A 13,829-nucleotide genomic window follows, 5' to 3' on the forward strand; every position below is an offset into this window, starting at 1 on the left:
TCTACCTGTTCCTAGGTGTTCTTGATAGGGAGTGCAGTGACTGGAGCAGGATCTTCTATTGAGGTCACCTGGTACATTCCTTTCTTGGCTGGTAAAATGCCTAACCAGATGTGTGCTATGAGAAAACAGTTTTTAAAGGAGAAAAATGCTAGAGCTCCACCTTTATCCTTTTGAGATAAGGATTTGGCTCAGCGAATATGAATTCCTGATGAACTTGATGACTTCATAGGGGAGTGGAGGACATCAGATTTCCTGGTTCATTGGCTCAGTTGCTAGAAATGTCAAGGGAAGCTGGTTGGTTTCATAGGAATGGGGTGGGGTGCGGGTGGGGAGACTTGGCCTGTTTTTTGGTCCCTGCTACAGACAGATAGGAAATTAGCAGTTGCTTAGACTGCGTGGTGCGGAAGGCCAATTAGAGCCCTCTCCAGGATGAGCAATAGAAGAACATGACTATTGGGAGGAGATGGAAGTGAACCACAAATTGTTTGTAAGCAATGATGCGGCTGGTTCATCAGAGTGCTTTAGAGCACGGGTGTCCAACTCTGGCCCTCCAGATGTTCATGGACTACAATTTCCATCAGCCCCTGCCAGAACTGTCAAATCCTACTGTTGTTGGATCTCTCATCCATGAATCCCATCTGTCTAACATCCTTTTAAAGCCCCCCAATTCTCATGGCTATTACTTCTTCCACTGGCAGTGGAAGAAGGACCCAGTTCAAACTCTGGTATCTCAAAAGGACCCGGTTGGTGACGTGAAGCAACTCTGCCGGACGTCTTGGAGAGCGGCTGCCGGTCTGAGGAGACAATACTAAATTTGAAGGACCGGTGGTTTGACTCAGTATAAGGCTGCTTTAGTTGTGTTATACTCTGTTACGCATCAAGATGTTAGTAGATTGTATATTCCTCCGCCACAGAACAAAGCATGCCGGACCTTCTTTGTTGTAGAATGCTCTGCCTGGGTCCTAGTGCCTAGAGCAGCAGTGGCGTAGGAGGTTAAGAGCTCGTGTATCTAATCTGGAGGAACCGGGTTTGATTCCCAGCTCTGCCACCTGAGCTGCAGAGGCTTATCTGGGGAATTCAGATTAGCCTGTGCACTCCCACACATGCCAGCTGGGTGACCTTGGGCAAGTCACAGCTTCTCGGAGCTCTCTCAGCCCCACCTACCTCACAGGGTGTTTGTTGTGAGGGGGGAAGGGCAAGGAGATTGTAAGCCCCTTTGAGTCTCCTGCAGGAGAGAAAGGGGGGATATAAATCCAAACTCTTCTTCTTCTTCTACCTAGCCCAGTTTCTCCCCCCTCCCCCATCCATTTGAAAGTTTGCAAGTGAAAATACATTTTGGCATAAATGCTCTTGTATCAAAGTACCAGGCACAAAATGATGGTTTTGACAGTGCATAAAAATGAACAATAATTTTCATATTTCATTCTGGCCTATATTCTAATGCAGAAGCCTGCAGTTTTCTTGACGGCTGCCCCTTAACTGGCCGAACTAACATCTTTAGGTGAAACAGAGTATAGGTGTGGGTGTTTCTAATGGTCCTGATAACTGCTGCGTTGACCATGTACTGTTATAACTGTTCTGAACCAGATGTGTTTCCGCAGTCCTACATTCCTGCATGGTGACCTTGGGCTAGTCCCAGTTCTCTCTGAACTCTCTCAGCCTCATCTACCTCACAAGGTTTCTGTTATGGGGAGAGGAAGGGAAAGGAGCTCGTAAGCCACCTTGAGCCTCCTTACAGCAGAGAAAGGTATAAATCCAAACTCCTCTTCTTCTGAGAGGAGAAATACCGTGAGCTGATAACGGGCTCTTCTCCGCCCACAGCCTTATCTCTGACGTATTTCAATGTTCCTGCCCCTACTATCAAGCAAGGGAAAGTAACTTTTAATTTGCTTTCCTCCCCAACTGTGCCTGACAGTCTGAATTCCTTTTGGGCTAGTCTGTCGTTCAGGTGTTTAGCAACAGGGATGTCTGGTCCCATCTTGGCAGCTGGCAATCTTTCAGCCTCACCTCCTTGGCTGCGTATCATGGGTGGCACAACTTGGTTCCAGCGCCTCTTTGCCAGCCGATCTCTTGAGCCATCCCCTGCCTTGGGTTTCTGGACAAAGTCTGTTCAAGAGAGAGCTTTCTTCTTTTGCTGGTTTCCAGAGTTTAGGCAAGGCTGATAGTGCTATGGCTGATGGTCAGGCCCCTTCTGCGCATGCAGAATAATGCACTTCCAATCCACTTTCAGTGCACTTTGAACATAAGAACATAAGAACATAAGAACAAGCCAGCTGGACCAGACCAGAGTCCATCTAGTCCAGCTCTCTGCTACTCGCAGTGGCCCACCAGGTGCCTTTGGGAGCTCACATGCAGGATGTGAAAGCAATGGCCTTCTGCAGCTGGTGCTCCCGAGCACCTGGACTGTTAAGGCATTTGCAATCTGAGATCAAAGAGGATCAAGATTGGTAGCCATCGATCGACTTCTCCTCCATGAATCTGTCCAAGCCCCTTTTAAAGCTATCTAGGTTAGTGGCCATCACCACCTCCTGTAGCAGCATATTCCAAACACCAATCACAGCTGGGTTTGCAGCTGGGTTTTACTGTGCGGAATAGCAAAATCCACTTTCAAACAATTATGAAAGTGGATTGAAAGTGCATTATTCTGCATGTGCAGAAGGGGCCCAAGCGAAGCATGAAGCCAGGACGATTCCTGGGGCAGCTACGATGCCTGCTGAGAACAATTGTGTTTTCCTGTCTCACACTGACAGGGCCTGCTCCGGGGAAACGGGATCTTCCATTGGCTGCAGCTGCCGGCCACCGCCTCTCCCTTTAATTCTGTGGTCATCTGCTGGCTAATAGCAACACATCATCTTAATAGAAACATATCAGTATGTAAGCCCCGTGGTTTAATATGCTGGCAATAGAACGAGACCGTCTCTTTAATCTTTTCATTGAGGAACAGCTTTTAGAAATATGAAATGAAAGTTGTGTGTGTGTGTGTGTGTGTGCGCGCGCCTGTGTACAGCAAAAACCATCTGCTTTACTTTCCTGCTAGTTCCAGAGGGTTGCAGGGGTGCATACCTCGGGCCAGTGGTGGGATCCAAAAATTTTAGTAACAGGTTCCCATGGTGGTGGGATTCAAACAGTGGCGTAGCGCCAATGGGGCTGGGCGGGGCACGACAGGGGCATGGCCGGGCATTCCGGGGGCGGGGCATTAATAATTTCTCTGTTACTGTAAAAAACTCTTACTGTAAAAAAAGAAGTTCCTAATTTCCAGCTGGTATCTTTCTGTCCATAATTTAAACTCATTATAGCAAGTCCTATCGTCTACTGCCAACAGAAACAACTACTTCTCCTCTAATTGACTGCCTGTCAAACACTTAATACTTTCCAATACTTAATTTTGTTTCTAGAAATCAAAAGAAGGATACTTTCCTTAAACAAGGAACTTTACCATATTTCTAAAACATGTTTTTAAAACAGCCCAACAGGGAGAATTATCCTGTTTTCTATCTTCGCTAACCAGCCACATAGGAAACAACAGGACTTCATGATTTTTGGACCTAATGGAATTTCTAACGGAAAAGCGGACCCAATAAGTAACCCCCTCTCGGCACACCCAAATAATTAGTAACCCACTCTCGGGAACTGGTGAGAACCTGCTGGATCCCACCTCTGCCTCCGGCCCCTTCCAGCTGCGAAGTGGATTGAAAGTGGATTGAAAGTGCCTTATTCTGCGTGTGCGGAAGGGGCCCCAGTGCGGGTCTAAAGATTACAGAGATCGATTCCCCACAAGAAAATTGCTGCTCCGGAGGGTGGGCTGTATGATACTTCAGGGTGGTCCCTCCCCTCCCCAAAGCCCACTCCTCAAATCTCTAGGAATTTCCCAACTCTAAAGCCAGTTATTCTGCAGGAGAAATAAAATTTGCTTAAAGCTGGAAAGTCTGAGTAGGGCTCTCCCCACTCTCCTTCCCCTCCCGCCTCCTTTTGAGATTTGCTTAAAGGAAGTGGTTGGCATTTGTTTGTAAGGTTAAGATAAACTTCTGGACTTTCCTCCCAGGAGTGCCTGAACAGGAAATACTTGACACAGTTTCTCAATGGGACTTTGTGTTTGCAGCCTTTTCCTACTGACTGGGGCAACTGAGCTTTCCCATGAGAACGGTGCTGTAAATGGCTCTTGTCCTCGGGTAGCTCACGGTCCGGGCATGCCGGCCCTTGAGGAACCGCACTGGCTCCCGGTTTACTTCCAGCCCAATTCAAGGTGTTGACATTAATGTTCAAAGCCTTAAACAGCTTGGGCCCTGCCTACCTAAAGGAATACCTGTACCTGTGTGTACCTGCCTGGGCACTGAGGTCATAGGGGGAGCTCCCCTTGCGGGACCTCCCCCCTGGCTGAGATATGGGGGGCATGTGGGAGGGCTTTCTTTGTAGTGGCCCCCAAGCTTTGCAATAATCTCCCCTCAGAGGAAGATTTTCCTCTTCACCCAAGCATTTAGTTAGTCTCGCTGGATGCCACCCCTGTGATGCTACTTGGGGCGGGGCATGGGGTTAGGGTTGGGATCCAACCAGTTCTCACCACTTCTCTAGAAGTGGTTACTAATTTTTTCTGAGTGCCGAGAAGGGGTTACTAAAGCAACCTCCCTGCCCAATAGGGGCTGGAGGGGCATGTGTGTGGCGGCGCCACTGTTTCAATCCCACCACCATCGGAACCTGTTATTAAAATTTTTGGATCCCACCACTGGATGGGATTTTAACTTTTGTATGTCATAGTGTTTTTAAGAGATGAATTTCTGAATGGGAATGTTGTAATGTTGCAGTTGCCAAGAGATCTAGCATATCGGTGGGGTATAAATTTAATAAATAAATGAACACCACCTCTGGTAGGTATGGCCACTGACCTTGCTTCCGGTTCAATTTTCCCAGAAGTGTGGCTTTGCCCAGAGATAGGGAGTGGTCACCAAATTTCCCTTGTCCTGGGCTGTGGAAATCTTCGCCTCATGAACCTAGAAGTTCAGTGGAATTCATTATCTTTGAGAGCCTGCAGGGTATAGGGATTGTGAGAGGCAGACTCTTGAGCATGGAGTTTGTGCCATAGGCCAGAGAGCTGGTTAAGAAGAAGAAGGAGGAGGAGGAGGAGGAGTTTGGATTTATATCCCCCCTTTCTCTCCTGCAGGAGACTCAAAGGGGCTTACAATCTCCTTGCCCTTCCCCCCTCACAACAAACACCCTGTGAGGTGGGTGGGGCTGAGAGAGCTTCTCGCTGTGACTAGCCCAAGGTCACCCAGCTGGCGTGTGTGGGAGTGTACAGGTTAATCTGAATTCCCCAGATAAGCCTCCACAGCTCAGGCAGCAGAGCTGGGAATCAAACCCGGTTCCTCCAGATTAGATACATGAGCTCTTAACCTCCTACGCCACTGCTGCTCCTTAACCTACTTAACTTATGGGTGAAGTCTTTGCTGTGCTTGGGGCATTTGTAAAGCTACACGGATCTGGTCCACACTGTTACAGATTCTACAGGGGGTGCTAGGTGTGATTGTGTTCCTGTAGTATGGTTCCAGGGAACAGTGACTTGTCTGGGTTTTTTTAATGACTTTTCCATATAAAAGATTGGACCTTCTTTAACACAGCTTCAGTCCTAGAGACCAAAGGGTCAAGATCTTCGTAATAGTGTTGCCAGCAGATTGTTGACATCTGATATGAGATGGGGTCAGTGGTGGGATCCAAAAATTTTAGTAACAGGTTCCCATGGTGGTGGGATTCAAACAGTGGCGTAGCGCCAATGGGGCGGGGCACGGCGGGGGCGGGGCATTCCTGGGCGGGGCTGTGGCAAGGACGCAGCCGCTGCGCCAGTCCTTGGGCGGGAAACGAATGCACGCAGGTGCAGGCTGCCATGCACGCCGGTGCACCTCCTGCTAGACTGCTTCAAGTTCTGCGCGCTACTGCTGAGAGGAGGGGTGTAACTAAGGCAAAAATCACGTGGCAAAATCACCAATTAGTAACCCCCTCTCGGCACACACAAATAATTAGTAACCTACTCTCGGGAACCTGTGAGAACCTGCTGGATCCCATCTCTGGATGGGGTGTGTGTGTGAGAGTAAGATGCCAGTGTTTTGGGTGCTGTGACATCACTTCTGGGAAAAATGGGAAATGATGTCCCGTCACTTTTGGAATGACAGGAAACTCTATCATTTAACTGTAGACTGTGATTCCTAGAGCGCTGTGACATCACTTCTGGTTTCTCCTTGATGTGACGTGAAACTATGCATGAAGCTGGTGATTTTTTTTTCAGTTGCTCTGAGCAGTGGCCAAACAAATGGCAAAAATTTTTTATGCCTAATAAAGGTTTTGGATTTGGATTTGGAAATGGCAAAAACCCCTAACCATCCACCTGTGTTGGTCCAGGAAAAATTCAGAAGTGACAGTATGCCTCTCTAGGAATCACTGGAAACTCTATCTTAAAACCATAGAGTTTTCAGTGATTCCTAGATAAGACTGGTGTCTCTTCTGGGAAGACTGAGGCTGTACATGCAGAATAATGCACTTTCAATCCACTTTCAATCCACTTTGAAGCTGGATTTTACCGCGCGGAATAGCCAGGGGCGTAACGAGGCAGCCCTGGGCAAACTGTAGCCCTGGGCAAAACCTGAGTTGGATGCCCCCCCCCCCCCATGGGCGGCCACTCCACCACGACCAAATTTCTTTTTGCACCAGGACATTGGTGCCTGCAGGGGGCGCAGTTTGTAGGCTAGTGGCACCAAAATTTCAGCGTATCATCAGAAGACTGTCCTTATGCTGCCCCCCAAGTTTGGTGAGGTTTGGTTCAGGGAGTCCACGGTTATGGACTCCCAAAGGGGGTGCCCCATCCCCCATTGTTTCCAATGGGAGCTAATAGGAGATGGGGGCTACAGTTTTGAGGGTCCATAACTTTGGCCCCCCTGAACCAAACTGCACCAAACTTGGGGGGTGCCATCATCGCCAGATGATACCCTGAAATTTTGGTGCCGATACATCCAAAAATGCACCCCCTGCAGGGAACTTATCCTAGAGAATTTCCACAAGAATCTTTTGTTCTGCATTGAGTTTTCTTCATTGCTGTCTATCGGGGTTGCAGGCTTTTGGGGGGGGCACATTTCTGAAGGCTCAGCTTGCTTTCTTCAGGGGTCTCATCAGGGGAGACTTCGTTTCCTAATGATACCCCAGGTTTTGGTGCAGTTTGGTTCAGGGGGGGGCCACAAAAGTTATGGACTCTCAAAACTGTAGCCCCCCATCTCCTTTTTGAAGCTCGGCCATTGGAAACAATGGGGGGATAGGGGCACCTTTGGGGAGTCCACATAACAGCGGACTCCCTAGAACCAAAGCTCTCACACAAATCTTGGGGGGTAGCATAAGGACAGTCTCCTGATGATATGCTGAAATTTTGGTGCCGCTAGCCTAAAAACTGCGCCCCCTGCAGGCCAAAAATGGAAAACCACTAAATTACCCAAAAACGAACCCAGCATTTTGATGCCCCCCACAAGGTGATGCCCTGGGCAGCTGCCCACCTTGCCCAATGGGCATTACGCCAGTGGGAATAGCAACATCCACTTTCAAACAATCATGAAAGTGTGAATTGAATGTGCATTATTCTGCAGGTGCGGAAGGGGTCTGAGAAGGGCTCTCTAGAAATGTTGGTGATTCCTAGAACGAAATGGTGTTGCTGATGGCTGCTTTCTATATCTCTCCCTCCCTCTGGTCTCTTGCTGGTTGGCAGGCTGGGCTGAGATGGGCTCAGTGCTTCTTAAATGTAAAATATAGTACATTTGTTATTCACCAATAGCACTTGCTTTTACTACATGCCTGTTTGCCTTCCTTGTCTGCATCCACGTGCTTTGTTGCTTAGAATCAAATTATGTGACATTTGCTAAGCAAAGTTGCACCCTTATGAATCAGCTGACTTCACAAGGATATCTTCAGAGATATGCATTTGACTATACTAACGCAGAAGGTTTGAATGTCTGAACTGCACAATCGTTCTTATAGAACTGCAGTTTCCCTCCCAGAACTGTACACATTGTGTACATTTTATAAAAGTCTTAGTCAGGCCGTGACTCAGAAGTTTTGCAAGCTGAAAAGCTGAAATCCCTTTCTCAATTTGTCTTCTAGGATTATGGAGAAATTATTCTCGTGCAGCGAGGAAGGGAAAGTGTTTAGGGGATTTCATTTCCTTGTGACCTCATACCTGAGCCTGATGCCTATCATGATTTGCAGGAATCACACCCTTTGTCTCTCCCTGGCTGTGAGTGTGTTAGGTAGAGTCATGGGGTTCAACAAACACACCGACTTTTTTCTCACTGTTGGCTAGTTTTTGCTCTCCTTGGAGCCTTTTTATTCCCACTTATGAAAAGAGGCAGAGTGTGTTTTGAAAGTGTAACTACAGGTATACGATGCACCTTTTTTTACAGAGTGCCTCCCTCCCTCTACAACTGTATACCCTGTTTCCCTGAATATAAGACATCCCTGGAAAATAAGACGTAGTAGAGGTTTTGCTAAAGTGTGAAATATAAGGCATCCCCCAAAAGTAAGACGTACCAAAGTTTTTGTTTGGAAGCATGCCTGACTAACAGAACACAGAAAAATAAGACATCCCCTGAAAGTAAGACATAGCGCATCTTTGGGAGCAAAAATTAATATAAGACACTGTCTTATTTTTGGGGAAACACGGTATATAGTTTTGAGAATGTTTATTGATTTTACACATCTGAGTAACCCATACATAGAAAGATGAAGAAAAAATCCCGATCTAGTCCCCCCATAATAGTAATACTAAATGAAAGGAAAAAGGAAAACACCTACACAAACACCTACACATGTATATGGTGACTTCCAGCTACTTCACTAAGGATCCAAGCATAATTCTAACTCGACGCTTATTATTAATATCTATTTTTTCCCACTTTTAATCCATCTTAATCAAATTTGCTGTTTTCATTTAAGTCTTGAGTCCTGCCATTGTTTCTCTGCTTATATATGTTTTCAGTGAGTAGTCCGCAAAGGATTTCCAGTCTTTATAACCACTGTCAGCTTTGCAATCTCTGCATAAGCATAAGCATAAGCATTTTATTGTCATTGTGCACGCACAGCGAAATTTACAGCAGCATTCCTCGATGCACACAATTTCAGACTCATACATACTCTGTAACTTTCAAGATCCAGTCTTGTTTCGTCGGAATGCTGTGTCCCTTCATTTGTATGATTATAGAATCCTTATTGTAGTTGTTATGTACGTAAGAAGTGTTCTATATTGATCAGGAATAACAACAACCACCACCTTTATTTGGCATTTAAAAATAGGTTCTAGATCGTTGCCAGACATTTTTGAAATACAAATCAAGAGTACATTCAAAATGCAGACAGGAAGACTGTACATAGCAGTATACATTACTTAGAAAGTTCTGTCACTTGTAAAAGAAATTTTGCTACTTTTTCCAAGAGCATGACATCTGTGTTGTTTAACAGAAGCTCCACAACAGAATAGTCAGAGTCACTTTCAGATTTGTCTAGGGCCAGCCTGGGAGAGAAATTCCTAATGCCCACATATCTCAGGAGCGGTCAAGAATAATGTGAGCAAGAGTCTCCACTTGATTTTTACAGTGTGGACAAACCCGATCCTGGAGAGGGATGGATAAGTAGCGACCCTTTGTAATGGCCGATGGGAAGGTATTGGATCTTGTTGGAGGCCTTTGTCGACGGTAATCCATCTCTGTTGGCGGTTCAGTTGAATAATTCAAAGATATTTGGCTATGATGCCCCCTGTTCCAGTACATTATCTCCGGACAGAGAGGGGTGGAAGTCATGGATTTATTTGCTTGCCCCAACAAGATATGATATTCCTGTTCTAGAAGTCTACTTTTTAAGGTTCGGAAAATCTCTCTGGGTGTCAGCATACAGAGATCTTCAACTAATAAACCTATTGAGTAAATTTTTGATTTGAGAAGTTGATACCATTCGGAGGCAAATAGGCCTGGGCGCGCAGTGTATATTAAACTGCGCACATCAGAGTTAAAACATAATTTGATGGTCAGGAATAAAAACACATACTATATATTTTTTGATAGGGTGGCCGAGTCTCCCACTATAGCTCAGTGGGAGCAAAAAGTAAAGAAAAAAGCTACAGTGCCATGCCATCACTTCCAGTTACACATCCATTATAGCATTGAGGTGATGCTCTAAGAATTACCCAAATTTTTGTGGTTTTCATCATAGAGATAATCTCACTTTTGGGTTCGTCACCCTTGCCCCATCCCCAAAATCTCCTGACATGCTACTAGCATCCCTAATATCTAGTTAGGGTCATTTCTCCCTGTGATCTTAATTTCTGGCAGAAACAGATGGTCTTCCAGACACCCTAAAACACACATCTGCTCCTGAATATCCACGATATGCACATGATATATGCCATTGCTGTGTGGTTGCAAGGTGCTAATTTTTGTTTGCAACATAATTCCAGCCGTGGGCGGGAACTCTAAGCACAAAAGCTTGTTTCGTTTGAAGGAAAGCTGTTGACCGCACACGGAGATAACGCATGTGCTCTCTGGTTTATGGAAAGCGCACCTTGGAATAAATGTGTTTCTGTGGTGGAAGGTGTATATTCAGCTGTGGTTCCCCACCCTACAGCTTTGAGAAACGAGTGGGTAAAACCACATGTATTTGGCCACATCAAAGACATCTGTTTATGTTCCGTGGGAAAGTCAGGAGAGTCGATTCATTTTTTAAAAAATTGGGAACATGATGGGTTATCAGATGGTGCGGTAAACACCTGACTCATCTCTTCAGGTGTCTTGTGCTTTTTGCATTTCCTGATTCAGTAAAGCTGTCATCTGCCAGCATGTACCTGCCCTCAGTGTAGAAAACAGCATTATTTCCTCATTTACCTGCATTAACGGGCATCATTGTAGTTTGGTAAATTCTCTAGGATTTTGACAGTAGATTTACTTTTTTTCAAGTTCTCGTTATTGTTGGAATGTTCAGCCTTGTTTGCATGCAGCAGCAGCACAAGCAGAAGGGAATTCTGAGAAGCTGCACAAACATTTTAAAGGTGATAGTTGAAAACCGTTGGTAGTTCTGTTGTTCCCTGACTGACTGAGAGAAAAGAGGTTTCTCTGTGTACTGCTAACCAGTGCTATGGAAAACTACCTTTGACTGAGATAACCAAAACTGTAACAGACGATGAGCTGTGAATGTAACGATATACATGTGATACTTTGTTGATATGCATATATTGTTTATTGATATGCATATATTGCTTCTGCCTCCCCCCCCCCAGTTGTTTTTTTTCCAAAGTAGTGCTGCAGGAGAGTTATTTTCCCATCTTTGCTGCTCCATGTGGGGTGTTCTGTGCACGTGTAGCAGCAAAAATGGAGAAATAACCCCTCAGCACTATTTCAGCCAAGGAAAACAGGTTGGAGTAGAAGGCAAGAAACTCGACCCAACTCTGCCTGTCGAGTTTGGACCTTAGTTCAGCCCAGGGGTGTACTGCCCGCGGGGACATGTGGAGTCACACGTCCCCGGGCGCAGGCCATTCAGTCACTGGGAGGGGAGAAATTGCCCCTTACACGGCCACACCCATCTGCATGTGGGAAGCGGTGGCACGCTAATGGACGGGGTGGCGAGGTGCAGCCGGCGGTCCAGCTGGGTGTCCCCAAAGGAGGGAAGGGCCACCCAGAGGAAGGCATGGACAAATGGCATGTCCCAGACTGGGGTCGGTGCCCGCACTTGGAGGGGGGTTGGGTGTGGGTGGGAGAAAACTGAGGTTTTTCCCTGGGCTCCATATTTCCCAGATACGCCTCTAGCCTATATTGATGACCCTTTGGCACCCACTGTGTATTTCTGATGTAGAACTTTGTATTAATAAAATGATCCGTCTGTGCGAATGTCACTTGGCACAGTCCACAGGTTCAACAATTTTACGTTTATGTTTCCTAGGTCATCATACGGTCTACATAGGCGTGCATGTACCTAAGAGTTATCGGAGGAGGAGACGCCACAGAAGACGGCCCAAGGAGAAGAAAGAAAAGGAGAAAATAACTGAATACTACTCAGACAAATCCGATGTGGAAAATGCAGACGAGACAAGCAGTAGCATTCTCAAGCCACTCAGTGAGTAACAAATCGCATGCTCTCTCTTGTAGGCTGACTATTGGCTGCCATCTTAATGAAGGCGTGGTCTAGACTTTTGGGGTGTCAGGCAGTGCCTAGCAACTAGGCCCTTTTCAGGATAAAGATGACATTAGATTGGAGAATTCATCCGCCATTTCCTAGACCGTCTTTGTTCTGCTGCAGGCAATGGGACTTGGGGATGGCACAACTCCTTCCCCCCACTCGGGAATTTGGAGCCCTAGTCTGGAAGAATACAAACATTAAAGAATTTTTGGCTGGTGCTATCCTGTGACTGAAAACAGTCAAATTTCAGAACTCAGTGCTGGTTCTCAGTCTCTGTTCAGACATAATTCAAAAGCTGTGGTTTGCCCTGAAACTACAATTTGGCTCATGAGACAGTCTCTAAAATCCTGACTTGGCTTGAAAAATGCTGGTTTTATGACCCCTTGGTAGCCCGGGAGGTTAACACAAGGGTACTTCAGGATTAAACCAGGATATCTGCATTCATCAGTCACACAGCATAGGTGTCAAACCCGCGGCTCTCCAGATGTTATGGACTACAGTTCCCATCATGCTGGCAGGGGATGATGGGAACTGTAGTCCATAACATCTGGAGGGCCACGAGTTTGACACCTAGGACCGTGGTTTTGTTACCTGATTTTATAAAACCTAACTTGTAACCATAGTTTTTGTAATTAAACAATGTTTTTGCTTGATGTCTGAACTATAAAACAACAAGTGTAAAAGTCATTTTTATTTTCAGAATGGTTGTGGAGGCTGAGGTTTTGGTTCTCACAAGCATTGAAACGTTTAGCAATGATTGGGCCTGTTGGCTGATCTGTGAGCCAGAGAACTTGGTCTCCCAAACTCAATCAAGGGCCCCTTCCGCACCCGTAGAATAATGTGTTTTCAAACCACTTTCACAACTGTTTGCAAGTGGATTTTGCTATTCCGCACAGCTTCAAAGAACACTGAAAGCAGTTTGAAAGTGCATTATTCTGCATGTGCGGAAGGAGCCAAGGATACATTAATGAGCCTGAAATTGGGATGGCAAAGGTTTCAGAGTCTCTTCATTTTATTGGTACGTACTTTTGATGTTGGTGCAGTTATAGTGATGGTTTTAGGCTTCTTCCAGATAAATGTTCTGGTTGTTGAGAGAGCTAATAGTGGTGTTTTTTTTATCCAGAGTTTGATGTGAATTTCCTCTAGCATTAGTCCATTTGAGATAATGTCCCCACATAGTTACGGTTTCCAATTACTGTGCTTCAAACAAAACATTCCCTTCCCCAGTAATTCAGGAGGGGCAAACAAAGTGGCATCTACCAGTAGACTCTCTATGATGGAAATCAATCACTGTGGGAAAAAACATATACATATTAAGAATTCTTTATTGTTCAGTGACTACCTAGCCCAGTGGTGGCGAACCTTTGGCACTCCAGATGTTATGGACTACAATTCCCATCAGCCCTTGCCAGCATAGCCAATTGGCCATGATGGCAGGGGCTGATGGGAATTGTAGTCCATAACATCTGGAGTGCCAAAGGTTCGCCACCACGGACCTAGCCTATTTTGAATGTGCCATGTTCTACTAGCACCGTGGTTCATGGGATTCTTTAGTCATGCTAATGGCTAAACTTTGATGCTGATTCTTAAAATGTTGATGTTGGTTCCTGCAGGTTTGAAATATTTTCACCAGCTCATGTTTAATGGGT

The 13,829-nt window shown here is 45.8% G+C and overlaps 1 protein-coding gene across 1 annotated transcript in view; it reads left to right on the forward strand.

Moving 5' to 3' along the window:
• Nucleotides 1-13,829, forward strand: part of SLC4A4 (solute carrier family 4 member 4) — a 260,367-nt gene that overhangs the window by 51,318 nt on the left and 195,220 nt on the right. The window contains 1 exon segment of the mRNA XM_048482738.1: nucleotides 11,944-12,117. Within this exon segment, the coding sequence (XP_048338695.1) occupies nucleotides 11,944-12,117 (174 nt within the window).

Source organism: Sphaerodactylus townsendi, unplaced genomic scaffold, assembly GCF_021028975.2.
Source record: "Sphaerodactylus townsendi isolate TG3544 unplaced genomic scaffold, MPM_Stown_v2.3 scaffold_20, whole genome shotgun sequence".
Lineage (NCBI taxonomy): Eukaryota > Metazoa > Chordata > Lepidosauria > Squamata > Sphaerodactylidae > Sphaerodactylus > Sphaerodactylus townsendi.